The sequence below is a fragment of the Herpailurus yagouaroundi genome, unplaced genomic scaffold (assembly GCF_014898765.1).
Source record: "Herpailurus yagouaroundi ecotype Mexico unplaced genomic scaffold, PumYag 194, whole genome shotgun sequence".
In the NCBI taxonomy this organism is placed as follows: domain Eukaryota; kingdom Metazoa; phylum Chordata; class Mammalia; order Carnivora; family Felidae; genus Herpailurus; species Herpailurus yagouaroundi.
This window is the reverse complement of record NW_024412425.1, coordinates 4,151,326-4,177,541: the sequence shown is the minus strand read 5'-3', so window position 1 is coordinate 4,177,541 and position 26,216 is coordinate 4,151,326. Positions and strand designations below refer to the sequence as shown.

General features: G+C 49.9%; 3 protein-coding genes across 7 annotated transcripts; all 3 read left to right on the top strand.

Moving 5' to 3' along the window:
* The first annotated feature begins 801 nt into the window (after positions 1 to 801).
* On the top strand, positions 802 to 9,209 carry RBM42 (RNA binding motif protein 42). Of its 4 annotated transcripts, none has more exons than XM_040446102.1 (10): positions 802 to 1,036; positions 1,271 to 1,415; positions 2,640 to 2,724; positions 2,833 to 2,907; positions 4,703 to 4,768; positions 4,869 to 5,023; positions 5,460 to 5,792; positions 6,124 to 6,241; positions 8,677 to 8,871; positions 8,964 to 9,076. In XM_040446102.1, the coding sequence occupies exons 1-10, from the start codon at positions 909 to 911 to the stop codon at positions 9,074 to 9,076; spliced, it is 1,413 nt and encodes a 470-aa protein (XP_040302036.1). In that variant the 5' UTR covers positions 802 to 908. The 4 variants fall into 4 exon arrangements, with proteins under 4 accessions (XP_040302036.1, XP_040302037.1, XP_040302035.1 ...); XM_040446101.1 differs by having other exon boundaries at positions 909 to 1,036; positions 4,848 to 5,023; positions 8,964 to 9,209; XM_040446103.1 differs by lacking the exon at positions 4,703 to 4,768 and having other exon boundaries at positions 803 to 1,036; positions 4,848 to 5,023.
* Positions 9,210 to 12,391: 3,182 nt separating this feature from the next.
* On the top strand, positions 12,392 to 15,470 carry ETV2 (ETS variant transcription factor 2). The gene is made up of 7 exons (XM_040446100.1): positions 12,392 to 12,786; positions 13,028 to 13,117; positions 13,212 to 13,325; positions 13,585 to 13,644; positions 13,911 to 14,390; positions 14,880 to 14,992; positions 15,251 to 15,470. The coding sequence occupies exons 2-7, from the start codon at positions 13,048 to 13,050 to the stop codon at positions 15,449 to 15,451; spliced, it is 1,038 nt and encodes a 345-aa protein (XP_040302034.1). The 5' UTR covers positions 12,392 to 12,786; positions 13,028 to 13,047; the 3' UTR covers positions 15,452 to 15,470.
* A 1,706-nt stretch (positions 15,471 to 17,176) lies between these two features.
* COX6B1 (cytochrome c oxidase subunit 6B1) lies at positions 17,177 to 26,060 on the top strand. Of its 2 annotated transcripts, none has more exons than XM_040446098.1 (4): positions 17,177 to 17,307; positions 19,166 to 19,282; positions 21,032 to 21,132; positions 25,868 to 26,060. In XM_040446098.1, exons 2-4 carry the CDS (start codon positions 19,177 to 19,179, stop codon positions 25,919 to 25,921), a joined length of 261 nt encoding a protein of 86 aa, XP_040302032.1. In that variant the 5' UTR covers positions 17,177 to 17,307; positions 19,166 to 19,176; the 3' UTR covers positions 25,922 to 26,060. The 2 variants fall into 2 exon arrangements, with proteins under 2 accessions (XP_040302032.1, XP_040302033.1); XM_040446099.1 differs by having other exon boundaries at positions 17,233 to 17,386.
* The last annotated feature ends 156 nt before the right edge of the window (positions 26,061 to 26,216 follow it).

The following is a 26,216-nucleotide window of genomic DNA, read 5'->3' as shown; positions in this document are numbered from 1 at the left end:
ACTCCAACAAGAAGAGGGAGGAGAAGTATAGATGAAACAAGGCAGAATATTAGTAATTGTTGAGAGGTACATGGAAGCTCGTTATATTCTTCTCTAGTGTTGTGTATTTTAAATATTCATAATGAAACCTATTGAGGACTAGGAAGAAAAGGAGGGGTCAGCTGTGTCCCAAGAAAGGACACAGAGACCAAACCTACACACGACTTTCTGAGTTGCCGCATTCTACTACTCTAGGCCTTTACGATTCCTCCCATCTCTCTCCATTTTCATCTAGCAAGAAGTCGTCAGGTTGTTACCTTCTCCTCCTGGAGAAGGTCAGGCGCCCCCTATGAGCTTCCCACATCCTGTTCCTGGTTTTTCTGGGAGTCACCGGTGTCAGTCTATCCCAGTTGGGAAGGCTACGGTATTCAGCAGTCTCCAGCCTCAAACATCCCTGGGCTGACGCGGACTTCGATGCATTTTAAAACTTCCGGAACGAGCTTCAGTGGCACAGGCGGGGCCTCCAAACTTTTCTGAGCTCTCAAAGGCCCAGTTTCCTCTGTAGGGACGGGGCCAACTACTTTACAGCGCTCTCATTAGCCTTCGTTCCTCCAATGAAGGCGTGGCCACCTCATTTGCCTTCACGCACTTAGACCCAGGCTCTTCATTGGTTTGTTTTCCCCGCTCTCTGATTGGTCTATATTCCTTCTAGGGGTGGGCCCTCCAGGTGTGGCCAGATTCTCATTGGCCTTGCTCCGAAGGCGAGACCCCCCCCCCGTTGGCGTATGATGTCATGCACCAGCGCCCGTCGCTTTCGCTGATACGTCATTCGAGGGCGCCCAACCCGACAAGACCAGAGAGTAGACAGCGGAACTGGTGGAGGCCGCTGAGCCGAGGCGGTAGTAGCGGCGACAGCGACGGCAGCAGCGATGGCCGGGGCGGGGCCAGCCCCGGGACTCCCGGGTGCAGGAGGACCTGTGGTCCCGGGCCCCGGCGCCGGCATGCCGGGCAAGAGCGGAGAGGAACGCCTGAAGGAGATGGAGGCGGAGATGGCCCTGTAAGGCCCTTGGCAAGGCGCGATAAAAGCCCTCAGAGTCAGAGCCACCGAGCCCTGGAGCCTCCAGGCCGCATTTATCCCGATATGGCTCTATCATGGGGAAAATGGGACCTTCGGGATTGTGCGGGCGGGAGTAAGAAGAGATTGGCAGGGGTGAAGGCTCTATCGCGGTGTACCCAACGTTTCAGAATTAATGGAAGGTCCTGAGCTGTGTTGTTGGTCTTGCCTCCTCAGGTTTGAGCAGGAAGTTCTGGGGGCTCCAGTAACCGGCATCCCGACTGCTGTGCCTGCGGTGCCCACGGTCCCCACCGTAGAAGCGATGCAGGTCCCAGCAGCTCCTGTGATCCGTCCAATTATCGCAACCAACACTTATCAGCAGGTACGACTGAGCTGAGCACAGTGCTTGAACACAATGTTTGTGCCAGGCATTGAGAACATAGTAACAACTAAAGCAAACAATACCTCTGCCCTTTGGGAGCTTATATTCTAAAGCCTGTTGTCCAGAAAGTTGTCTGAAATGATGAAAATGTTCTGTATCTATTTAAGTTTACATTGAAGTTCAGTAGTTCCTCAGTCTCATTAGTCACATTCACATGCTCAATAGCAAGTTGTATATAACTAGTGGAGAGGGAGACTACTAAAAAGAAGACAAATAAATGAAACTGGTTCATTCTGTCAATAAATAATTATGGGGTGCCTTCAATGCACCAGGCACTGTTCTAGGCATTAAGCACATAGCAGAGAACAATATAGACCAAAAAAAATCACTATCTTTTTGTAGCTTATATTGTACTGGGGAGTGACAGGTTAAAGAGTAAGAAAAGCAGAGGTTTATCAGCATGGTCAGGGAAGGCCTTTCTGAGGAGGTGACAGTTAAGCAAAGGTATAAAGGGCATGATACGGGGAACCATGGAGATATCTGGTGGAAGAGCATTCCCAGCGGAGAGAACTGCCAGTGCAAGGGCTGTGACACAGGTGCATCCCTGACATGTTCAAAGAAGAGCAGAGAAAAGTGTGGCTAGAGTACAGCGAGCAACGGGGAGAGTGGGAAGAGATGAGGACAGAGAGGTGATAGAGATAAGACCTGGTAGGGCCTTGTGGGCCACCTTAAAGACGTTGGTTTTTACTCTGATGTGGGAGGCTGTGGAAGGATTTTGAGCAGAGGAGTAATAGGGTCCAACTTAGAAATTAATCATGGCTGTGTTTGGAGAACAGACGGTAAGGGGGCTAGGGCAGAGTCGAGGAGACTGAAGAGGCTACCATAATAATCTAGGCAAGAGATAATGATAGCTTGGACCAGGGTGGTAGCATGGGAGATGAGAAAGACAGGCTGGACATAATTTCAGATAGTGTGAGATGCGTTGAGGAAGATGAAACAGGATAACAAGATGAGTTGCTCCTGGGAGGGGCTAAGGACAGTTTTCGCTAGTGTGATCCCAAAAGCCTCCCTGAAAAGTGACAGTTTAGCTTAGACTTAATGTTGACAGATAGCCAGCCCCACATAGAATGCAAAGAATGAAACCCTTGGTCTCCCAGGGTAAGCCAGCCAGGGCAGCTTGGTGGCACTGAGTCAGGCCCCTCACCCCAATTTCTTCCCCAACAGGTTCAACAGACTCTGGAGGCCCGGGCAGCTGCTGCAGCCACAGTGGTTCCTCCCATGGTGGGTGGCCCTCCTTTTGTAGGTCCAGGTAAGTAAGGAGTGGTGGAGGAGAGGGAGCCAGGGGATCAAGCAAGGTGATAAAATGGGATGCCTGGGATTCTCCTCCCACCATCCTTGTCTCTTCCCATCCCAACAGTTGGCTTTGGCCCTGGTGATCGGAGTCACCTGGATAGTCCAGAGGCCCGAGAAGCTATGTTCCTGCGTCGAGCAGGTAGGTCTCAGGCCAGGAACCCCACATTTAATGAAGCACTCTTGTTTTGACTACTCTAGCATCTTGCCTACATCATTGCGCTAACTCGCCTGCTTAATTTCATCCCCACCCTGACATTACCATCTTCCTAAAGCACAAACCTGATCATGTACTTCATCAGTTTGGCCTTAGTAGAGCTTGACTTGACCATTGCAAACCACCCTCCTTACTGTCACTCCTAATCCTTATTCTTTGTTGTGTTTCTCCATAGCACTTAATACTTTATAACAAGCTGTACAGTTGTTGTTTTTTTTAATGTTTATTTATTTTTGAGAGAGAGCGCAAGCGGAAGAGGGGCAGAGAGAGAGGGAGACACAGGATCCAAAGCAGGCTCCAGGCTCTGAGCTGTCAGCACAGAGCTCGATGCAGGGCTCAAACTCATGAACCATGATATCATGACCTGAGCTGAAGTCAGATGCTTAACCGACGGAGCCACCCAGGCACCCTGTAACAAGCTATACAGTTTACCCATTATGGCTATCCTCTTTTGTTTCCTCTAAAATACAAGCTTCATGAGGGACGAAAGTCTTGATGTCTGCCACATTGTAAGCATTACGTACTATCTGTTGATGGGATAAATAAACCATCAAACAAGCACCAAGCTCCTCACCTAGCAGTCAAGACCCTACATCATCTGGCCCCTTATGGAGAGACTCTCACATACTCCCCAGGAGCCCTAAACATTGCTAGGATATGCCCGCAGTATTCTTGTTGACCTCCCTTCTCTCTCCTGCTCACTTCCACCCAACTGTAATCTTCCAAAGCCTATTGCCCAAATCAGAATCAAGTTAACCAAAATCAACTAAACCCTATCCTCTCAACGGGTCATTCTTACATTTGTTGAGGTGACCTTTACAGTCAATTTTTGTGACACTACTTCCTTATACGTAAGAAAAAAATACACGTTCTGTAAAGTACTGGTACGATCTGTATTGGATCAAACTTGTGTTACTTAAATCCTGTTAAACTTTTTTGTCTGACATTTGAGAAATCTTAACATCTCTTACTCTTTGGTATGGTTTTGATCAAAATGCACATCTGATTTAGTCACCCTGGCCAGCTTCCAGTCCTGCTATGGCTCCCTGGTGCCCTCAGGAGGACATTCATGGTCCAGCCAATGAGACTATTCTTGGATGCCTACTGTCCTCTTGACCATTCTCTTATGATGCCCTCCAAACTGCAACTTCTGCTATTATAATTTATACTAAACTGAAAAGGGAAAAAAATTTGTTCGTAAATGTTCTTCTTGCCAGTAGTCTTTACGGTCACGCTTTGCCTGACCAAAGGCAATTGGGTCTTTATTATCCTTTGGGTCTCAGCTCACAGGAAGCTTCTAGTCGCCCTGGCTAAGTCAGAGGGCTCCTCTGGGCTCCCACCACTCCCCAGGTTTCCCCCTTCTAGTTCCGATCACTCTGCCTGGGCTTTACCCCATCCCGGCCCTGATCACTCTGGGCTGTCACCCTCTGGTGAGACACACTGGGCTGTCACCCTCCTACTCTGGACCAGAAGATCCCTGAGAGTTTTTGGTCTTTTGGTGTGTCCTTATTATTGTCCAGAACAGGGACAGCCCAGAGGAGATGTTCCGTGGTAAATTTTTGCCGAATGAACAAATCGAAAGACTCTTGATCTCCCAGAAGGTTCCCCAGACTCTTCTCCAGGATTTCTTGGATTCTGAGAGTACCTACACACACACACACACCTCACCTCAAGTGCCCCGGTCCCCCATGACACACACCCCCATCTCTCTCTCCCACAGCTGTGGCCCCCCAGAGGGCCCCTATCCTGCGTCCGGCCTTCGTCCCCCACGTGCTACAGAGAGCAGGTGAGGGGGCCAGGGTCATCATCCCTGCCACATAACTTCCCCCCTCAGCCCTCCAACTCCCCCACTAACACCCTGACAGATTCTGCTCTTTCTTCTGCAGCAGGTGGTCCCCGCCCTATGGCCCTGCGGCCCCCTCACCAAGCCCTTGTGGGCCCCCCTCTGCCTGGGCCCCCTGGACCACCTATGATGCTGCCACCGATGGCTCGGGCCCCAGGGCCCCCCCTGGGCTCCATGGCTGCTCTGAGGCCTCCTCTGGTAAGTATGGACAGGGAGCTAATGGTCAAAGGTGTGAAGGGTGGGGAGATGCTCAATCCTGGACTGGTAGGCTGTGTCTAAATCTGCCTTCTTACTCTCTGACTCTGTCTCAGTCTCTGTCTTTCCCTATTTCTTTTGGTGACTGAGTCTGTTTTTCTTTCTTTTTGTGAGGAAAATAGAGAGAGAAACACATGCAATGGGTTCTGTCTCCGTTTTTATTCTATTCTGTCTCTATCTCTATTTTTCTCTTGATTGTCCTTCTCTGTTTTTCTGTCCTGATGTCTTTGTCCCTGTGTCTGTCTCTGACTAGAGACTCCTTTCTCTGTTTAGGTCTCTTGTCTGCTTTCTGGCCTCAGGCCCTTGCTTTGTTGTATAGGATGGGAGTTAGGTCTGAGCCTGTGAAATGGCATCCCTCATTGTCTGCCCTTGCCCACAGGAAGAGCCAGCAACACCCCGAGAGCTGGGCCTAGGCCTGGGGTTGGGCCTTAAAGAGAAGGAAGAGGCAGTGGTGGCAGCGGCAGCTGGGCTGGAGGAGGCTGGCGCAGCAGTGGCTGTTGGGGCAGGAGGTGCCCCCACCGGCCCTGCAGTCATTGGGCCCAGCCTGCCATTGGCCCTGGCCATGCCTTTGCCTGAGCCTGAGCCACTGCCCCTCCCACTGGAGGTTGTACGAGGCCTACTGCCCCCACTGCGCATTCCTGAGCTCCTGTCCCTGCGTCCTCGACCCCGGCCCCCACGGCCTGAGCCACCCCCTGGCCTCATGGCTCTTGAGGTAAGCTCTCAGGGAGCATAGCAGTCAGGGGTGGGCAGCAAGTAGAAAGGGTTGGGAGAGCAGGCAGGAACCCATGCCTTTTATACCCAGAAAGACATGTAGTCCTCTATCGATGAAGGTAGGAGGGAACCAGGAAATTGGAAGGGCTGGGAGGACATGGGAGAGAAGGAGGCAGATACATGTACCTCACATCCAGAAGCACATCTAGTTGTTTAATTATGGAAGTAGGAGGGCAAGGGGTGAAAGAAAGTGTGAGAGTCTGAAGGGGACATATTGGTCCAGGAGACTCCCAACACCAAGCCCTTTGCACCCCATCCCCTTTCCTCTGCAGGTCCCAGAGCCCTTGGGTGAGGACAAGAAGAAAGGGAAGCCAGAGAAATTGAAACGCTGCATTCGCACAGCAGCTGGGAGCAGCTGGGAGGACCCCAGCCTGCTGGAGTGGGACGCAGGTAAGTGGGCCCAGGTGCAGGGCCAGGCACCAGGTGCAGGGCTCAGTCAAGGACACACCAAGGTCTCCTTGGGGCAGACTCAGGGAGGGTAAGCTGGGTAGGTCCACAACTGCCACCTCTCTGTAAGGCAGGCACATGCTATTTGCCTACCTCATGGAGGGCTAAACATTGGCTCTGAAGGGCAGGCCCTCATCTAAGCCACTGGACAGAATTTGGTAGAGGTTATTGGCACCTAGAACCTTCTGACCTCTGCCTGAGTTGCTAAAGATAAAAGAACGTTCTTTTTTCTCCCAACTTATGAAAAAAACAATTTTAAGTTTATTTATTTTGAGAGAGAAAGAGAACATGTGGGAGCATGTGCAAACAGAGGAGGGGCAGAGAGAGAGAGAGAGAGAGAGAGAGAGAGAGAGAGAGAGAATCCCAAGCAGCCTCTATGCTATCAGCCCAGACAGAGCCCGACATGGGGCTGTGAGATCATGACCTGAGCCAAAGAGACGGATGCTTAACCAACTGAGCCACCCAGGCACCCCTTCTGATAAAGAATTTTAAACACTGAATTTAACAGTGAACAGCCAAATATAACCACCATCTAGATTCAGCAATTAACATTTTGCTGTATTCACTTTATCCTTCTATGTGTATGTGTGTTTCTTGGATTTTGCTCAATCATTTGAAGCAAGTTATAAATGAAGTTCTCACTTCACTCCTAAATACCTCAGTATTCTTCTCCTAAGAAAAGTGGCATTCTGGGGGCGCCTGGGTGGCTCAGTCGGTTGAGCGTCCGACTTTGGCTCAGGTCATGATCTCACAGTCTGTGAGTTCGAGCCCCGCATCGAGCTCCATGCTGACAGCTCAGAGCCTGGAGCCTGTTTCAGATTCTGTGTCTCCCTCTCTCTCTGACCCTCCCCCGTTCATGCTGTCTCTGTCTCAAAAATAAATAAAACGTTAATTAAAAAAAAATTTTTTTTTTAATTAAAAAAAAAAGGGGGGCATTCTGTTTTGTGTCATAATACCATTAACAGTCCTAAGCAAATGAATGATAATTCTATGGTATCTCATATTCCCTTTATATTTAAATTTCCCCAGTTGTTCCTAAATTCTGTTGTAGCCATCTTTTCCCATGGATCAGGATGCATGCCATTTTAGATCTCTAGATTATCTCCTAAGGAGAATGGTTTCCCTCCTACCATTTTGTCTTATATGTAACAGTGTTTTGAAGTGTCCAGCCCAGTTGTTTTGAAGAAGGCCCCTCCGAGTTTGCCACATAATTTCCTCTTTAGAGTGGCCTAACTTGTTCTTAGAGAGTGTCCTTAATCACCACAGAAGCTGTGGGGCAACCACAGTGCTAGCTGAGAAAACATCCCTACCTCCCATCTGAGTCCTTGACTTCTGCCTCTTGTTTTGGGACTGTCTACCTGCTCCAGGCCAGGGCATGGCAATGTCAGCCTAGGTATGGTCGGTGCGGGCTGTAGCCCCTAGTTCTGTGATCTTGAGCAAGTCACTTAGCCTTTCTATCCTTTCCTCACTCCAACAAGGGGATAATAATAGTATGTGCCTTGTGGCAGAAGGGTTTCTTTGGGCTTGAGTACATTCAGTCTGGCTCAGGTCCAGCCCAGAGGGTATGCCCAGGAATGGAAGCTGAGGTCAGCCTTGGAGAAGGATCCGACAGTGTGTTCACGTTTCAGAGACTCAAGGGGGGAGTTAGAATGGGCTTTCTCGGGGCGCCTGGGTGGCGCAGTCGGTTAAGCGTCCGACTTCAGCCAGGTCACGATCTCGCGGTCCGTGAGTTCGAGCCCCGCGTCGGGCTCTGGGCTGATGGCTCAGAGCCTGGACCCTGTTTCTGATTCTGTGTCTCCCTCTCTCTCTGCCCCTCCCCCGTTCATGCTCTGTCTCTCTCTGTCCCAAAAAAATAAATAAACGTTAAAAAAAAAAAAAAAAGAATGGGCTTTCTCTAAAGCAAATGGGTGTGAGGGGCCCAGGGGATATCCATGGGGACCAAGGGATGCTGGGGACTCAGAGGAGAAGCCTGGCTAGGACAAAGTTGGAGCCTTAATTCATGGGAATGGAGAACATGGCTCTGGCGTGGGGAGGTAAAGGCGAGGACTCTGGAGTCAGGTACCAGAGTTCTTGTCCCAGCTCTGCCACTTCCTAGTTGAGTAACATTGGGCAGGTGACATGACCTCTCTGTGCCTCTGTGTTAAAGGGTGTTGGGAGTGCCGGAGGTGTTAAAACCTCACGAGTGCTTAGCAGAGTCTAGCACAGGGTAAATAGCATATAGGTGTTGGCTGTTGTTACTGAGAGGGCCCCAGGCAGAGACCGCTGGGGTAGAGGGAGGAGGGTTTGGGGGATGCCTTCAGAGAAGGTGGGGCTATCTAAGTAAGGCAGACATGGGGCCAGGCATCTGCATCTTCTGACCTCCTCTCTCCCAACCCCAGATGATTTCCGGATCTTCTGTGGGGATTTGGGCAATGAAGTGAACGATGACATCTTGGCACGCGCCTTCAGCCGCTTCCCATCCTTCCTTAAGGCTAAGGTGATCCGAGACAAGCGCACAGGCAAGACCAAGGGCTATGGCTTCGTCAGCTTTAAGGACCCCAGTGACTATGTGCGCGCCATGCGTGAGATGAATGGTAGGTGAAGCCTCTCTTAGGGACAGTGGGTGTGACCAGCATCTGGCCTAAGCCTGACCCCAAGCCTGACCTTGAACCCTCCATTCCCACAGGGAAGTATGTGGGCTCGCGCCCCATCAAGCTGCGCAAGAGTATGTGGAAGGACCGGAACCTGGATGTGGTGCGCAAGAAGCAGAAGGAGAAGAAGAAACTGGGCCTAAGATAGGGTCTGTGGCCAGGCACCCGCTCCCACCTGGCCGGGCGCTGGCTCTTCCCCCAGTTCTCTTTGGAAGATCCCCAACTATCCACCCATCCACCCTCCCCAAAACCAGTTTCAATAAATTTACGTTATTTCCATCCCTGGCTGGGCTTAGAAGCACTCTTTGGGGAGCAGGGCTTGACATCCCCAGACCTGGAAATAGTGGGGAGCTTTATAAGTTTACCTAGCCAAACATGTAAATGGGCATTTTCAGTGCCTGTCACATCTTCCTGAAACCTCCTAAGTGTGTGCTGAGTACAGCCCATTCCACAAAGGAGGAAGCAGAGGCTTTTAGCAAGGCCAAAGCCAAGCTGAGACTCAGACCAGTTGTCTTCTCACTCCAGCTTATGTTCTCAGCACCAAGGTAGGGGGTCCTCTGGGCCAGGCCTTCTGGAGCCCACAGCCTTCCAGGCTTTCATCCATTCAGCAACCTCACCGAAGGCCTAGCCAGTGCTGGGGACATGGTGACTGAAGCAGTCTCAGGCCCTGTTCCCTCAGAGCACATGGTCCAGTGGCAGAAGATTGGCCCACTGCCACACAGTGAGAGCCCAGAGTGGTCGGGACTGGGATAGTGGAGCCCAGGGTGCTGACCTGGCAGTCAGGAAGGGCTTCCTGAAGGAACTCGCCACTTCTGCGTCTGTCTCATGCTCTTCGTGTCATTCTCTCCCAGTTTCTGCAGTTCTCATCCTCTGGATCTCAGACTGTTTTCCAGTTTCTTCACTCTGCCAAACCCCAGCCAACTTCTCTTGCCGTACATCTGTGTGGGCGTCCTCGAGTGTTTCTCTGTGTCTATTTCCCTGAATGTCTCTGTGAGTGCCCCTCTGTTTCTTGTCTCTAAGTGTCTGTATCTCTCTGAGTTTCTATTCTCTGCATCTCCAGGTCTCTCTTTTCCCAGCCCCAAGCTTGACTCTGCCTGTCTGAAGTGTCCAAGCAGAATCTTGAACACTAGGCTAAGAGCTTAGACTTTGCCTTGAAGGCAGCAGCAAGCCCTAAGTAGTTGAAACCAAGTCCACGCGGGGACTGGCATCAGATTTGCACTTTAGAAACAGCCCTGACACTGCCGTGCTGTGGACTGGAGGTCTGAAAGGGGCTAGGGCAGGGACCAGGCAGAAGAGGGATACTCCGTGATTCAAGCATGGGGAGGGGATGAGGGTCTCCCAGGGCCAAAGCCAGCAGAACCCTGGGTTGAGAAGGGGCACTCAGAGGAGGAAGGAAACAATGCCAAGGCCTCTCAGGAAGCTGATTACCCAGGAGAGGTGTCAAATTTCCTCTGTTCCCGCCTTCCTCCCTTACTGCTCCCTCTCTGACGTCACATTTTCCAGTCTGGTTAGAAGGGTGAGGGTCTCCCTCCCTCACAGGAAGTGTCCTTCAGCCCCCTGTCACCTGGGCCAGACAACCCAGCCCCAGGACCCTCAGACCCTATCCCCACATCACTAGCCCTCCCTGCTCCTGACCCCCTTCTGCTCACTTCAGTCAGGGAGGGCAACAAGGGAGGAGATGGGAAGAGGGAATGATTCCAAAAATGAAGTTTTAAATGTGTGTGTTTAAGTCTTCCTGAGGAAAGGGAAAGAAAGCTCGGTGGGGTTGGGAGCCAGATGGACAGAGATGGAGAGGATGTGGCAAGCAGAGATGAGAGAGACAGATGGAGAGGCGAGAATGGCAGGTCAAGGCAGTACAATGGGAGGGAAGATGGGGAGAAAACACAGAGAGAGAGAGAGAGATGGAGACTTGAGAGATAAGGAAGTAAGGAGAGAGAAGGGAAGGGACTGAGATTCAGCAGGAGAGACTGGGTGACAAGGCCTCACTGGATCAAGCCTGGTGCAACAGAGACCCAGAGCCAGGGACACCAACCTAGAGTAGGGAGTCATGGAGACTGACACACAGGAGAGAGACCAGCTTCAGGGGGAGGAGGCCTGGGGCATGGTGGGGAACACTAGGTTAAGGTACCCTTCAGGTCCTTGGGTTAGATAGATGGTGGAGCAGTGGCCTGGGAGCTCTTTGCTCACCCAATGCTGAAGCCAGTCCCAACACCACCCACCCATCATGTGCCCTGGGAAGTGGCTCTCCCCTTTCAAGCCCAGTTTCCTCATGTAACACCAACAGAAGAGTAGTGCTCACACCTCCATCCTCCTACCCTCAGAATGGTAAATGATTAATGGTCAAGCAGGGTGAATATTGAAAAATGCCCATTATTAAGGAGGCTATTTTTAATGGTAAACACTAATACAGCATAATGGGTACAACCACAGGCTCTGAAGCCAAGCTACCTGGGTTTAGGGTTACCAGATTTAGGAAATAAAAATACAGGACACCTAGTTAAAAATTTTTTTTCAACGTTTTTATTTATTTTTGGGACAGAGAGAGACAGAGCATGAACGGGGGAGGGGCAGAGAGAGAGGGAGACACAGAATCGGAAACAGGCTCCAGGCTCTGAGCCATCAGCCCAGAGCCTGACGCGGGGCTCGAACTCACGGACCGTGAGATCGTGACCTGGCTGAAGTCGGACGCTTAACCGACTGCGCCACCCAGGCGCCCCTGGGACACCTAGTTAAATTTGAAGCTCAAATAAACAAATAATTTTTTAGTATAAGTACGTCCCAACTATTGCATGTATAGATGTATATGTTATATGTATACGTGGGGGCGGTGGGGAGGATGCCGAATCATTTGAAGTAAGTTACAGACATCATAACACTTCGCCCCTAAATATGTGTCCATTTCCTTATAGAGACATCTTTCATGTTATAATACCATGATCACATCTAAGAAAATGAATAATTCTATATCTTATATTCAGTTCATACTCAAATTTTCCCCATTTGTCTCAAACTATTATAGCATGGAAAGGCATGGATTCTGGACATGAAGAGAAGTGGAAGGAAGCTGTTTCAATTTCCCCTTTCATAAAATGAAGACTAGTACCTACCTCATAAAAGGATTAAGTGAAAACCCAGTGACACAGTTGGTGGCAGGCAATGAGCCCTCAATAAATGTTAGCTATTAGAAGTACTGTCGTCATTATTTGTATCGTTGATGCTGTTGCCATGATTGACACTCCTCAAGAGCAGCCCCAGAACGTCGTCCTCAAAGCCCTCGAAGGGGAGAACTCTGCCCAGTTGGGGATTCTGGGTCAGCTTCCCCCAACCATATCCTTCCTCCCCACCCCCGACGCAGTCCCCCTGCAGATTGTGACGTAGGCCGACCTGGGGTCTGGCCGGAAATCCCCCTTCCTGTTGTAGATAAGCCTGGCGCAACCCAACTGACCCCAGACCCCCCCCCCCCCCCCCCCCCCCCCCGCCATGTCGCAGGATCAAGACCCAAGACGGAGAACCTGTCCAGCAAGTCCCCCGCCCCACCCCCATCACCCCGTAAACTCCCCTCCGCACCCCGGGTCTCGCGCAGCCCGCTGTTCCCCAAGCTCCTGTCCAAGTCCAAGCCATCCCCGCAACAGGATAGCCGGAGCTGTCAGGAGGCGGCGGACGACCATCCCTGAGGGGGGTGGAGGGTGGGGGGGGACGACGCTTGGCCCCGCCTCTGTCCCTGCAACTCGACCCAGCTGCGACCCCCAGCTCTGACGTCTCGGAAAATTCCCCCCCTGCCCCGGCCCCCAGGGGAGGGGGTGCATGGTATGAAATGGGGCTGAGACCCCTGGCTGGGGACAGAGAAACCCGCCAGAGGTGAGCCATGAACTGGGGACTGGATGTCTGGGGGTCTGGACTCTTGGGTCTGAGGGAGGGAGAGGGCTGAGGTCCCCTACTCCTAGTCTGAGAAAAAAGGACACTGGAGGCCAAGATTCCAGGGTCTCGGGGAAGAAGGGAACAAAAGGCCTGAACTTCTGGGTCTGAGGGAGTCTCCAGCCAGACTCCAAGGTCCCTAAGTGTCACCAGCTCACCCCTTCCCCTTTTTTCCCCTGCCCAGAACATTCACAAGGAGCATCCATGGACTTGTGGAACTGGGATGAAGCTTCACCGCAGGAAGTGCCCCCAGGGAACAGGCTTTCAGGGCTGGGTAGGCTGCTGCACTGAGTCACTGTATGGGGAGGGTGCACAGGTGGGGGTCTCTGCTGACCCCGACCCAGCCCTAACCTCCTCATTGCCTGCAGAAGGAGCTGAGCTCGGCTTCTATTTCCCTGAGCTGGCGTTCCCAGGGGACACGCTGACAGTGGAGACACGCTGGAAAGGTGGTTTTGGGCTGGGACACCTGGGAGCTGAGGAAGGTGAGAGACTGGGCTGCTGGGACTGAGGGAGGAAGGGTGTGTTCCTGGACTCCGGAGCTAAATGGGGGGAGGGCTGCGGGCTTGAAGTCCTGAGGTTGAAAGAGGACGAGGCCAGGGTCCTGAGTTCTAGGTATGCTTGAGTAGGGGCTGGAGGTAATAACTCATTCCCTGAAGAATAAAGACTGCTGCGTGAGTGATCGAGGGGACGTCTCTAGTCACTGCTCACACCTTCCCTAAACTCCGTTCTTATCCCTCGCAGGGCTCTCACCGCTGGACTGGGGCTCCACGTTAACGCATCCGGAAGCTACATGGGAGGCGGGTGAGTGTGTACACAGAGGCGGGTGAATGTGTACACAGAGGCGGGGGAAGAAAGGGACTGGGGTCCTCCTCCGTAGCTGGAGGTTTAAACTACTCGATCGTTGAGGGGAACGGGGCTAGGACGGGAAACACCTGTGTCCTCGAGGTGGCATGGCCTAGATCCAGGAGCCCAGGGCCCCAGGGCTTAGAGCTTGGACTCCAAGAACCCCCGGGCCAGAGACCCGGACACCTAGGCTCCCCTCACTTGAGATCTGTTGCTCCTCACAGATCCCGCCCGTCAGGCTCTTCCGTGGTCGGGAGACTGGACGGACTTGACGTGCAACGGCTCGGACCACTGGAACGGCTTCTCCCAGGCCCCGGGCCCCGCCCCTCCCGGCCTTGGCCCCGCCCCCTTCGCCAGTTCTGCGGGGACAACGGATCAGAACTGTGCCACCTCGGGGGGAGGGACCAATTCGTGGTCTTGTGCCCAGGCCGCCCCCAGCTCCACCAACTGGGACAGTTCTATTGGTCTCGACGGCACCACCTACTGGGGCAAGGGCCTCCGCGGGGAGCCTCACGCGGACTCTACCATTTCGTGGGTTGGACCTGCGGTCTCAGACTCTACCACCTCCTGGGTCTCGGGGCTGCATACGGACTGCACCACTTCTTCAAAGGGATACCAGGCTTCAGATCTCACCACGTCCTCTGAACCCAGCCAGCAGTCGGACCACGTAACCTTGGCTTGTTACCCCAAAAGTAACCATCGAGGTGAGGGGTCCGCAAGACCCGAATCTAATGAGGCGGGGCCTAGGCGCGTAGGGGCGGGACCCAGGAAACTGGAAGTGAGGGGGCGAGGCTGTTACCTAAGAGTCCGAGAGAGGTGGTGATGGTGAGTCCTGGGGGAGGAGAGGACTAAGACACTGGTAGTCTTCCAGGGAGCAAGAGACCTAGGCTCCTGGATTAGTTGAGGGGAAGGGGTGAGGGTCTGGATATCTGGGTCTCCAAGATGTGGCACCCAAACTCCTAAATTTCAGAGATGGGGGCCCCGGCTGCCCGGGTCCCTGAGGCCGATGCTGGGGATCCTTATATGGAGGGATCCGGACTCGCTGGGCCCGAAGGGGATGGACTTCTGGGCCCCGAGTTGGGAAAACCGGACACGTGGACCCTTCGAGGCGAGGGAGCCCGGACATATGGGTCATCGAAGCGACTTGGTCCGGGGCTAGGAAGCCTGAGTGTTCACCTGCCTGCACTCCTCAGGTCCCATTCAGCTGTGGCAGTTCCTCCTGGAGCTGCTCCGAGACGGGGAGCGTAGCAACTGCATCCGCTGGACGGGCAACAGCCGCGAGTTCCAGCTGTGTGACCCCAGAGAGGTGGGGCAGCTTCCCAGACCGGCCAAGTCCCGCCCCAGTCTCGCCCCAGTCTCCTTCAGTTCAATTTAGCCGAGGCAGTTTGCCTAGCACTTGACCTCCCCCACCCCACCCCAGCTCGTACTCATCTCTACCCCCGCAGGAGTTAAAGGGACTAACTCTTGCCCAAAACGTACCCGAAACCGCGTCCCCCGCCCCGTGCGTCTGTTGCCTAGCCAGGCTCCCTCCTGACTCTCAGACTAAGCCCAGCCTCCGTCCTAGGTGGCGCGGCTCTGGGGTGAGCGCAAGAGGAAGCCCGGCATGAACTACGAGAAGCTGAGCCGAGGCCTGCGCTACTACTACCGCCGCGACATCGTGCGCAAGAGCGGTGGGCGCAAGTACACGTACCGTTTTGGGGGCCGCGTACCCGGCCTGGTCCATAACGACTGCGCGGGAGGTGGACCGGGAGGAGCGACCCAATAAAAATACCCCGTAAAATTAATCGTGTGTGCTGCCTGCGTCCTTCCCACTGACACTGACTAAACCCACTAAGGACCCTAAGTGTGCACCACCACACTCACATCCCACCCCCACCCCCGGCCTGTGTGATCTTAAGACGCGCGGTGACTAAAACACACCCAGACCCTTAGGGGACCTACTTGTGTGTTCACTGTGTGATGGGATATTCAAAGGAATCAACTCAGTCCCTTTAGGGCCTACTGTGTGCCTGCCCGTGCTGGGACTCGTAAAGGAATCGGACCCAATCACTAACGTTTGAGTTTACCTGCTGTGTCCCTTCTGAAGAGAAGACTCAAAACTCCAAAAGAGGACTTATGTGTGTTCTTCCAGTGCTTGGGACCATTAAGTAATTAGACTTAGTGCTAGATCCCCCAAACCACCTACTGTCTCACCACTCCAAGTTGAGGGTGGTTGAACTTGGATCTAGATCCCAAGGAGAGCCTACCCCATTCTGGGAACCACTGAGTCCCTAAAGAGTGGTCCTCCTATGGACTGACAAAATGACAATTTTAAATATTTGGTCTGAGAAGGACTCACCAGGAAGGTGACATTGAAGCAAAGACCTGAAGGAAGTGAGGAAGGGAGCCAGCTTCACAAAAAGCATTCCAGGCCAAGGGGAGAGCAAATACAAAAGGCCCTTAGAGGGAAGCCAGACTGCGTGTTTAAACAGGAAGAGGCCAGTATGACTGGAGCAGTGGGAATAAAGAGAAAAGGATAAGAAATGAGGGTATAAGAGGGACCAAACTGTGTAGGTCATTTATAAGGACTTTGGCTTTTGACTGAAAGAGTCAGACAAGACCCAATGGGAGGGTTCTAAGCCAAAGGGAAGTGATGACTGAGGTGTTAACGGGGTCTCTCTGGCTGAGTGGATGATTGTGGAGGGCAGTGGGGAAACCAGGAGGCTAGGGTGTGGGCTGCTTCTATAGCCTAGGCTGGCTGTGCCTGTGGCTTGAACCAGATGTCGAAGATTCTGGATACATTGCTTCAGGCAAAGACAAGATTTCTTGATCAGCTAGCTGTGAGGTGTGAGAGAGTCAGGGATACCTCTGTGACTAGAATAGATGTGTCACTTTCCAAGATGGACTAATTTCTGCCAGACCCAAGCTTTTATGTTCTTAACCCCTCCTCTCTGTGATGCAGGACTTTGGTTTGAGCCTTCAGGCACCCAAATCTGTGTTAATTTGTGCCTTCTGGAGTTTGGGGAAAGACGGTAATGAACAGGGAGGTGGGAGTCTGGATATTCCTCACAGTATGACAAATGACCCTGGGAGAAAGACTGGTTCGATTTCAAACCCCTAACAATTGATCCCGTAATAATCATGAAGAGGGTAGGGACTCGTGTTTGTTCAGTGATGCATCCCCAACCCTTATCGAAGTACCTGGCACTGGGTAAGCGTTAAACAAGCAATACCTGCATGAATAAGGATACTTCCGCTGGGATACTTTTCCCTCGGCCCACTCTACAGATAGTCCCAGGACTCGAAACTCCTTTCCCTAGGTAAAAACAAGAGATGAGAAACTGTAACCAGGCGTCTCAAGCCCCAGGTCGGACCTTTGAAATGCGCACGCTAGCTCACGATTGGGCCGGAAGTGATGATCAACAGGCATTCAGCCCAATAGGATTTCGGAGTTCTCCCGGATGGGCGTGGCCTTAATGGCTCCAGAGACGGCTTTTCCGCGGGCGTTCTAGCCTCGCGGAAAACTCTCACACAGGCTGACTCGCTTCGCTTCCGGCCGGCCTCAATTCCGCTTCCGGTCCGACTCTGGCGTCTTTGCTGAGGGTCACATTGAGCTGCGAGGTGCTTCGGGGGTGTCTTTAGGTGAGTGTCCAGGGCTTGGGAAGCTGGGACCCTGTCCTGGGGAACTGAGGAACCGGACCCTCGTTTCCCGGAGGACGAAGTGAGTTTCCGGCCCGCGGCGTCTGGCCCCCCCTGGTCCCTAGGGTCCTGTTCTGTTAGTATTCGTTGCTAACGATTATTTCGGTCTTCCTTAATTAATGCCAGGTAACGTTTCACGCGACTTTATTAATGCATTTAATCTTCACTCCAGCCCTATGAGGAAAGGCCCGCAATTATCCCTTTTTGACAGTGAAGCAACTGAGGATCAGCGATATTAAGCTACTTAGCCGGCGACCGGGGTTTGGATTCCGTAGTTAGGACGGTAGTGCCCTCAATCAGCAGGCCGTAGGCAGACGTGGCTCCCGTGGCTTGCCCGGGCCGCGGCCTGGCCTTGCACCCAGGTTTCTGGTTCCTCCTCCCTCTTGAATGTTAGAGGGCCTAAGAGTCATTCCTGAACCACCCTCCCTCCCAGGTCTCCCCCCAAAACAACACTTCAGAACAACTCTTCTTCTGTGTCCCAGCGCTGGTATTCTACGTCTCCTCCCCATGCGCCTCTACCCTTTCCCCCCAAAGATTCTACTGTGGTGCCCCAGATCCCCACCACTACCTTGGGTCCCTTGAATTTAACACTGGCCTGCTCACTACCTTGGGTCCCTTGAATTTACATGGGCCTTTGTAACCCCATTACTCTTTGAATTCTCTGGAATAGAGGCAGTTTCACATTCCATGGAGAAAACTGTGTGTCACCTCATAAGAGATACAGCAGAGCTTTTTGATTCTCAGTCTGCAAAGTCCATAGAATGCAAGGTGTGCTAGTACTTGAAGGGGGGAAAATTACATAGGTATTTTTCCTAACCTTTTTAAAAATTTCTTTCTTTTTAACTGTTTGTTTATTTTTGAGAGAAGCGAGCGGGGAGGGGCAGAGAGGGAGACAGAGAGTCCCAAGCAGGCTCCTCGAATGTCAGCACAGAGCCTGATGCGGGGTTCCAACTCACCAACTATGAGATACAAACTGAGCTGAAATCAAGAGCTGGAGGCTTAACAGGCTGAGCCATCCAGGCACCCCTTTATTCTTCTTAATCTCTAATTTAAATGTAGCATTTCCTTTTAAGAACGGAAGCATCAATCTTGGTAATATTAGCATCATCTGTCGCTTTGTCAGCAATCAAAATCACAGGTCATCTTATATCACATTATGGTTGCGGATGTCACAGAATACATCTTCACTCGTGACTACTTCAGAATTGTGGTAGTTAATAAATCCTCTGCTACATCCAACTGGTTTTCTTTATGGTCCTATGCAATCTTTTAATGCATTAAAAAATATTCTGAGAAAGGGTTCGTTAGATCCCTGAGGAGTTCATGGTACCAAGGAGATTAAGAACCTCTACAGTGTAGATCTGTCAGTGATGGAGTGTGGCTCCTCCACTTGTGTGACCTTGGGAAGTCACTTGGATACCCTGTCCCTTGTCTGTGAAACAGTGATAGTAATAAGTAATAGTTCCTACCTTTTAGAGTGGCTGCAGGAGTAAAGTGTGTAGAACAGTGCTTGGCCTATACTGAGTACTCGGTGAATGTTAGCCAGTGTTATTTTGGGATGAATAAGGCCCGATTTTGCTAAGGAGTCCCATCCCCCCGCCCTGCCAAGCCCTGCTGTGACTTCCACACTTAGATGTGTGGATTTGCCCCACGCTTTACCTCTGTTTGTATATGCTGAGAGGTAGAAGGTGGTGGCTGATTCACACCTAACCTACCCCATTATTCTGTGTCTGGGTGGGCTGACCTCCCCATGCCCAGGTCCCTTAGAACTTTTGCCAACCTCCACTGCCTATGCCTCCAGGACTCAGCACGATGGCAGAAGACATCAAGACCAAAATCAAGAACTACCAGACTGCCCCTTTTGACAGCCGCTTCCCCAACCAGAACCAGACCAGGAACTGCTGGCAGAACTACCTGGGTAAGCAGGGCGTAGACGTGGGAGGGGATGCAGACCTTTTCCTGGTCCCTCACCTCATGTCACTTATCTGTTGTCTCCTACCGGATCTGTACATCCCAGGCCTCTTTTGTTGTTGTTGTGGGCATCCCACCTTGCAGGGCCCATGCCCCTCATCACAGCTGTGTTCAAGTTCCAGGATCTAGGTCAGGATCACAAACTTTGGTTCCTATAATGATTTTTTTTTTTTTTTTTTGAAGACTGTGTGTATATGTGACAGATGTAACATACATAAAGGAAATATGTAAAGCATAATGTACACCTAAATGAATAATACTAAAGTGATTCCCCTGCGTAACTATAACCTGGATAAAATTAGATACTGGCCAGCATTCTGAGCTTCCCTGCCTACTGCATGCCTTGCCTTGAATACAGCATCCTACTCTGCCCACTAGAGATGTAACCTTGCCGACTTAAGGCAATCACATTTTGGTTTTATCACTGCTTTTAGGTTTGCCCCTTGATGAACTTTATAGACATTATACATAGTCTCGGTTTTTGAATTTCTTCATTTGGCAGTTTTGAAGATTCATCCATGCTATGATGTATGGTTTGGTCATTTTCATAGTGTATAATTTTCCATAATTTATTTCTGGACCCTTGCATGGTTTCCAGTTGGGGGCTTTTATGGATGATGATGCTATGAATGTTCTGTGTAATTTGATGTGCATATGAATGCTTTTGTTATGTAGAGAATGTGCCCAGGAGTAGAATACTTGGAGTATTTTTCTTTTTTTAAATTAATTTTCTACTTTTATTTTATTTATTTATTTTAAAGATTTTGTTTTTAAGTAATCTTTGCACCCACTGTGGGGCTCAAACTCACAGCTTCGAGATAAAGAGTTGCATGCTCTACCGACAGAGCCAGCCAGGCACCCCTTAATTGCCTACTTTTAAAGGTGTTTTTATTTTTAGTTTATTTATTTATTTTGAGAGAGAGAGCCCCAACAGGGGAGGGCCAAGAGAGAGGATCCCAGGCAGGCTCCCCACAGTTCAGCACAGATCCTGGTGGGAGAAAGGGGAGGCTCAGGCTCACAAACCACAAGATCAGGACCTGAGCTGAAACCTATAGTCGAATGAATGAGCCATCCAGGCACCCCTAATTTCCTACTTTTAAAAACAAGATTATCCCCTTCCCGTCTTAGGATGCCAGCATCTTAGCATCAAGATCATCTTCCCTCTCCCTTGCCCTGGTTTTGGACTTCCATAGTCTCTGCACATGTCCCTCATGTGACCTCCTCATTCCTGACCCCAGAATTTTCAGGTCAAACAGTAGTTCTCTAGGGGCCACGAGATCAATTTGGCGAGGCATGTCTAGCCTTTTTCAGCACATTTGTAGGAATGTACATTCTTTGTCAAACGTGTGTGTGTGTGTGTATGCATAACTGCTGTGAAGTGAAAAATATTTCTCTGAGTTTTGATCAAAAATGTTCTAGGGGCAACTGGGTGGCTCAGTTGGTTAAGTGTTGGGCTCTTGATTTTGGCTCAGGTCATGATCACACAGTTTGTGAGTTGGAGTCCTGAGTTGGGCTCTTCACTGACCTCGCAGAGACTGCTTGGGATTCTCTGTCTCTCTCTCTCTCTCTCTCTCTCTCTCTCTCTCTGCATGCTCCCCCTCCCCCACTTGTTCTCTCTCTCTCTCAAAAATAAACATTTTTTAAAAATGTGTTCCAGTCCTTGGTCTGGGCTGAACCTGAGCCCCTTTCTTCACAGACTTCCACCGCTGTGAGAAGGCGATGACTGCTAAAGGGGGTGATGTCTCCGTGTGTGAATGGTACCGGCGTGTGTACAAGTCCCTCTGCCCCATATCCTGGGTATGTACTACCTGCTGGGGCCCTTGGAACTTCGCTGGATGGGGTCTTAGCAGAAGGGAGTGTGGTAACTCCGTGGGGGCTCATCTGAGAGGCAGAGGAAGCACAGGGCATCGCACTGTCCATGGGACTTGACCTTTTCTTTGTGGAATTGCCCTCCTTCTCTCTTTTTAATGATACTCTCAGCCAGTCAGGACTCTCAGCTGGGGCCGTCTCCATGCTACATCCATCTTGCTCATGCAGCCCACAAATATGCGTATGGCCGGCTCCCTGTCCCTGTGGGGCTCGCCATCTTGTGCATTTCTGTGCCTTTTATTATGAACACATTCAAATTATACATAAAAGTAGAGAGAATAATTCAGTGACCTTCCACTTATACCCACTCCCCAAATTGAGTATTTTCAAGATTTTTCCACATTCCCTTCTTCTGTCCCCTTTTCTTTGCTGTAGTGTTCTGAAGGAAATCTCAAACATGTCTTTTTACCCCTACCTACTTCCGTGTGCTTCTCTAGAAGATGCGGACACAGTGAGGCCATCTGGCTAGCCCTGATTGACCAGACCTTTTGTCGCTATTTAATACTCTGTCACACACTTCTTTAAATAAAGAATTTATCTTGAGGGGCCCAAGTCCTTCTGATTGAGCCCCCCGCCTCCCAAATATTTATGTTTAACATTGTACTATTTCCTCAAATCAAAGATCCTCTTGACTGCAAGAAACATTGAGAAATCTTTTTTTAAAATGCCAGAAAGGAATGCAATTAATGCTAATTTCAGAGATGTTAAAATGCAAAAACCTTGTGTTTTAGGATCAAAATATGGTAGTATTACAAAAGTCATAGTGCTTATTAAAAAAAAAGCCCAATGTGAGCAGTACAGTAAAATAAAAAGTAGAAGCCGTCTTGTGCTCCCCAGTGCTCCTTCCCTGAGGTAACTAGTGTTAACTCATTCCCTTTTTCCTGTGGAGCCTCTGTATGGATGAGTCACACGACATAGTCTTTGAATTGCTTTGACTTCTCAGTGTGTCTTGAAGCCTTTTTTTATAATAATGCATACAGATCTGCCATTTTAGGTTTTACTAACTTTCAGATGCTTTTATTTAACTGATTCCCTTTTGATAGAGATTATGGTCTAATTTTTCAGTATATATGAAGCATCCTTGATGTACGCCTTTGGGGCTTATTTCTTGAGAACAGATTGCCTTAATGCAGTCTTCCTCAGCTTGCTTGGCTCTCCTCCCACCTCTCTGGCCACAGTGTCTCATGTGTCTTTGAGTGCCCTGTGCCCTTCCAGGATTTCTCCTTGTCGCTGGGTGATCTTGGGTAGCATGATGTTGTGAATTCATAACATCCCTCCTCCAGCCTCAGAGCCTCCATTGGGTGCATGCTGGACAGAGGCCTGGGAAGCATGCTTATGGCCCCGGTGCCGCCCTACGCCCCATTCTCCAGGACCTGGGCCTGCCCTTACCTTGGGAGCAGCAGATTGTGTGGTTCCTACCCTCAGGTGCCTGCTGTGTCTGCCCTGTTAGGGCTGAATATAAATGTATTCTGCCAAGTCCCTTTTAAACCTGGCTGCCCTGGCTTCTTTATTTTAAAAACTTGGTGAAGTAAAAACAAGTGTTTTGTTATTGCTGCTGCTGTTGTTAAATTTTTTTTTTCATGTTTATTCATTTTTGAGACAGAGACAGAGCATGAGCCAGGGAGGGTCAGAGAGAGAGGGAGACCCAGAATCTGAAGTAGCCTCCAGGTTACGAGCTCTCAGCACAGAGCCCGACGAGGGGCTCAAACTCATGACCTGTGAGATCATGACCTGAGCTGAAGTCGGACACTTAACCGACTGACCCTCCCAGGCACCCCTGTTTTGTTTTTTATGAAAAATATAACCACTTCACAAAAACTTAAAAAATAGAGAAAGGGCAGAAAAATGTTCCCCATCCTCCTGACCTCCCTAATAATACTGTCGCATTTCCAGGTGTTTCCTGTGTATTATTTTCAATTAGTCTCTAATCCCAGTATGTGTATTTTGGAAGGGCATTTAAAACATTTTTTCCAACCATGTTTTGTTTTCCAGGTTAAAAAATCTTGAGTTTCTCTATGAAAAAATAGCACTGACTTTTGTGGAATCTTCAAAACAGGAGATTTATGTAATGTAGAAAGTGAAAGCCCCCGAGCCATTCCCTTCTGATCCTAAAGTTAACTTTCCTTAGTCATTTGGCACAAATCTTTTACTTCCTTTTCTGTGTGCTAATGTGTGTGTATGTGTAGATACATGGTTATGTACTTTTTAATACTAATGTGGGTCATACTCGTGACACTGTTTTGTGCTTTGCTTTTTTTTACTTAACATGCATTGTGTACCTACTTCCATGTCAGTACAATCTGCTCACTTATTGGGCAGCCATCATCTTAATAGTTATAAAAAATATTTCCTTCCCTTTTAGCTGGATTCACATCTTTTCACTATACAATAGTGATACTTCAGTGTACATTTCCATTCCGGGAAATGTTTTCTCCTCTATTTGAATGGTTCCCTTAGTTTCCTTTCCATGAAGTGGGATTATTGGGCAAAGTGAAATTTCCAAGTTATCAGACCAACCTGATCCTTTAAAAAGAGATGGAGAGGAGGGTAAGGGGCATTAAGGAATCTACTCCTGAAATCATTGTTTTATATGCTAACTAATTTGGATGTAAATTTTTAAAAAATATAATAAAATTAAAAAAAAAAAAGGAGATGGAGAGGGGCGCCTGGATGACTCAGTTGGTTAAGCATTCAACTTTGACTCAAGTCATGATCTCATGGTTCCTGGGCTTGAGCCCTGCATCGGGCTCTGTGCTGACAGTGCAGAGCCTGGAGCCTGCTTCGGATTCTGTGTCTCCCTCTCTCTCTCTGCCCCTTGCCCACTCGAGCTCTATCTCTGTCTCTCAAAAATAAACATTTTTTAAAAAGAGAGAGATGGAGAGAGGGTCAGTCCCAGCGACTGAGAAGTTCACTCATAGAGTCCTGTGGACTGTGGACAGTACAAGTCCAGTATGAGGGAATCCAGGTGAGCGTTGACCTGAAAAGATGTCCATCTCCACTCAAGTCATCAGGAAAACACAGCTTAAAACAACAGAGAGAAGCTTGTTTTTACCTTGCATTCTGGTGCAAGAATTATAAAGATGGACAGTGCTAAATGTTAGTTGTTCTATAAATTGGTACAATCTCTTTTGAGGTCAGTTTGGCAGGATCTTTCAAAATGGAAAAAAACATACACGTGGCAGTTTTACATCTAGACCTACAAAGATGCTCCTGTGTGAGGATCTTCATTGCAGAGTTGTTTGTAATTCAGAAACAACCCGAGCTAGATAAATGTTGGTACATTTATCTTGATCTTTGTGACAGAAAACAGAAAGAGCTCTAAGACTTGTGGGAAAAGCAAGTTGCAGGACAATATGTAGTGTGGCCCAATTTGTATGTTTTTTAAAGTACAGAGTATTCATGATACATGGTGTGTAAGTATGTAAATAAAATACACATCACTTAACTATGAGCCAGCTCATTTGTAAGCACTTGATATCCTCTAAGGGCAAACATGCTGGAAAACAGGATGAGATGGATACTGTTATCGCTGTCCTCATTTTTTTTTTAATGTTTTATTTATTTTTTGGAGACAGCGCGAGCAGGGGAGGGGCAGAGAGAGGGAGACACAGAATCCAAAGCAGGCTCCAAGCTCCTTGCTGTCAGCACAGAGCCCGGTGCAGGGCTTGAACCCACAAACTATGAGATCATGACCTGAGCTGAAGTCAGACGCTTACCCGACTGAGCCACCCAGGTGCCCCTCACTGTCCTCATTTTATACAATTAAAAACTGAGCCCCTGAGGGGTGCCTGGGTGGCTCAGTCTGTCGCGCACCCAGGTCTTGATTTTGGCTCAGGTCATGATCTCATGGTTTCGTGAGTTCAAACCCAGTGTCCAGTTCTGTGCTGGGCGTGGAGCCTGCTTAAGATTCTTTCTCTCTCCCTCTGCCTCCCTCCCCACCTTGTGTGTTCTCTCTCTCTTTCTCAAAATAAAAATTTTAAAAAAACAAAACAAAAACAGGCCCTGAAAGATTAAGTAATTTGCCCGAGGTGTCACAGCTAGGAATTCTGATTCAGTCTCCCTTATTATCCGTGCTTTGGTCCACTGCCTCTAATACATGGCATATATATGTGAGTGTGAGGGTGTGTGTATATCAGTGGTTGTGCTTCTGACCGCCTGTAGGACGGTCCACAGGTTGCAGAGTGTTTCTTCTAGGGAGTGTTAACAGTTTGATACTGGCCTTTCTGTTATTTTTTATATGCCTATATGCGTACATCTGTGATCAGCAGGATCACACTCTGTATTCAGTTTTGCACCTTTTTGCACTTGGGAGATCCACTCGTGCCAGGGCATAGATGAGCCTCTTTTTTGTCTCGCAGCTGCCTAGTGTTCTTTCCTGTATTCTGACAACCATCACTGAGTGTTAACTCTGGGGTTCCTGAAATACGGCACAGCCGTACTCTTGAACCTCTTTACAGTCACACATCTCCCCAGGGACAGCCCTGCAGTGAATGTGGGATTTTTCTGCATGTTACTTGCCCCCTTCCAACCCTCACTCCTGAAATAGTGGCAGTACTGGGCTTACTTGTTGACGACTGAGCAGGTGAGCAAAGTGAGGAAGACCAAGGTCACTCATCTGGTTTCCCCACAGGGGAAGGGAGTAACATTGGCTGTGTTTCCACAGGTGGCAGCCTGGGATGACCGCCGGGCGGAAGGCACGTTTCCTGGGAAGATCTGAACTGGCTCCACCCACCTCTCCTCCGTACTCCATCCTTCTCCTAGGGCAGTGAAGGGGGACCTGGGTACATGGTGATTCCCCACCCTGGGATCCTGAAGCATGGCTTAACTAATAATAAATACTCATTGGAAAAGTGTAAGACTGTGTATGTGTGAAAGAGCTGGATGATCGGGCAAGAAGCTGGGGTAGAATTAGTACCTTGACCAGTAAGAGGGGCTTCAGGGTGATTGTTTTTTTTCTGTTTTGTTTTGTTTTGTTTTGTTTTGTTTTGTTTTGTTTTGTTTTGTTTTGTTTT

Bases quoted from the DNA above. Each gene is read 5' to 3' on its own strand.
- RBM42 (XM_040446101.1), top strand. From the start codon at position 909: ATGGCCGGGGCGGGGCCAGCCCCGGGACTCCCGGGTGCAGGAGGACCT. The intron at 1,037-1,270 runs GTAAGGCCCTTG...TTGCCTCCTCAG, and splicing joins ATGGAGGCGGAGATGGCCCT to GTTTGAGCAGGAAGTTCTGG. The intron at 2,725-2,832 runs GTAAGTAAGGAG...CCATCCCAACAG, and splicing joins CCCTCCTTTTGTAGGTCCAG to TTGGCTTTGGCCCTGGTGAT.
- COX6B1 (XM_040446098.1), top strand. From the start codon at position 19,177: ATGGCAGAAGACATCAAGACCAAAATCAAGAACTACCAGACTGCCCCT. The intron at 19,283-21,031 runs GTAAGCAGGGCG...CTTTCTTCACAG, and splicing joins CTGCTGGCAGAACTACCTGG to ACTTCCACCGCTGTGAGAAG. The intron at 21,133-25,867 runs GTATGTACTACC...GTGTTTCCACAG, and splicing joins CCCTCTGCCCCATATCCTGG to GTGGCAGCCTGGGATGACCG.
- ETV2 (XM_040446100.1), top strand. From the start codon at position 13,048: ATGGACTTGTGGAACTGGGATGAAGCTTCACCGCAGGAAGTGCCCCCA. The intron at 13,645-13,910 runs GTGAGTGTGTAC...TGCTCCTCACAG, and splicing joins GGAAGCTACATGGGAGGCGG to ATCCCGCCCGTCAGGCTCTT. The intron at 14,391-14,879 runs GTGAGGGGTCCG...TGCACTCCTCAG, and splicing joins CCCCAAAAGTAACCATCGAG to GTCCCATTCAGCTGTGGCAG.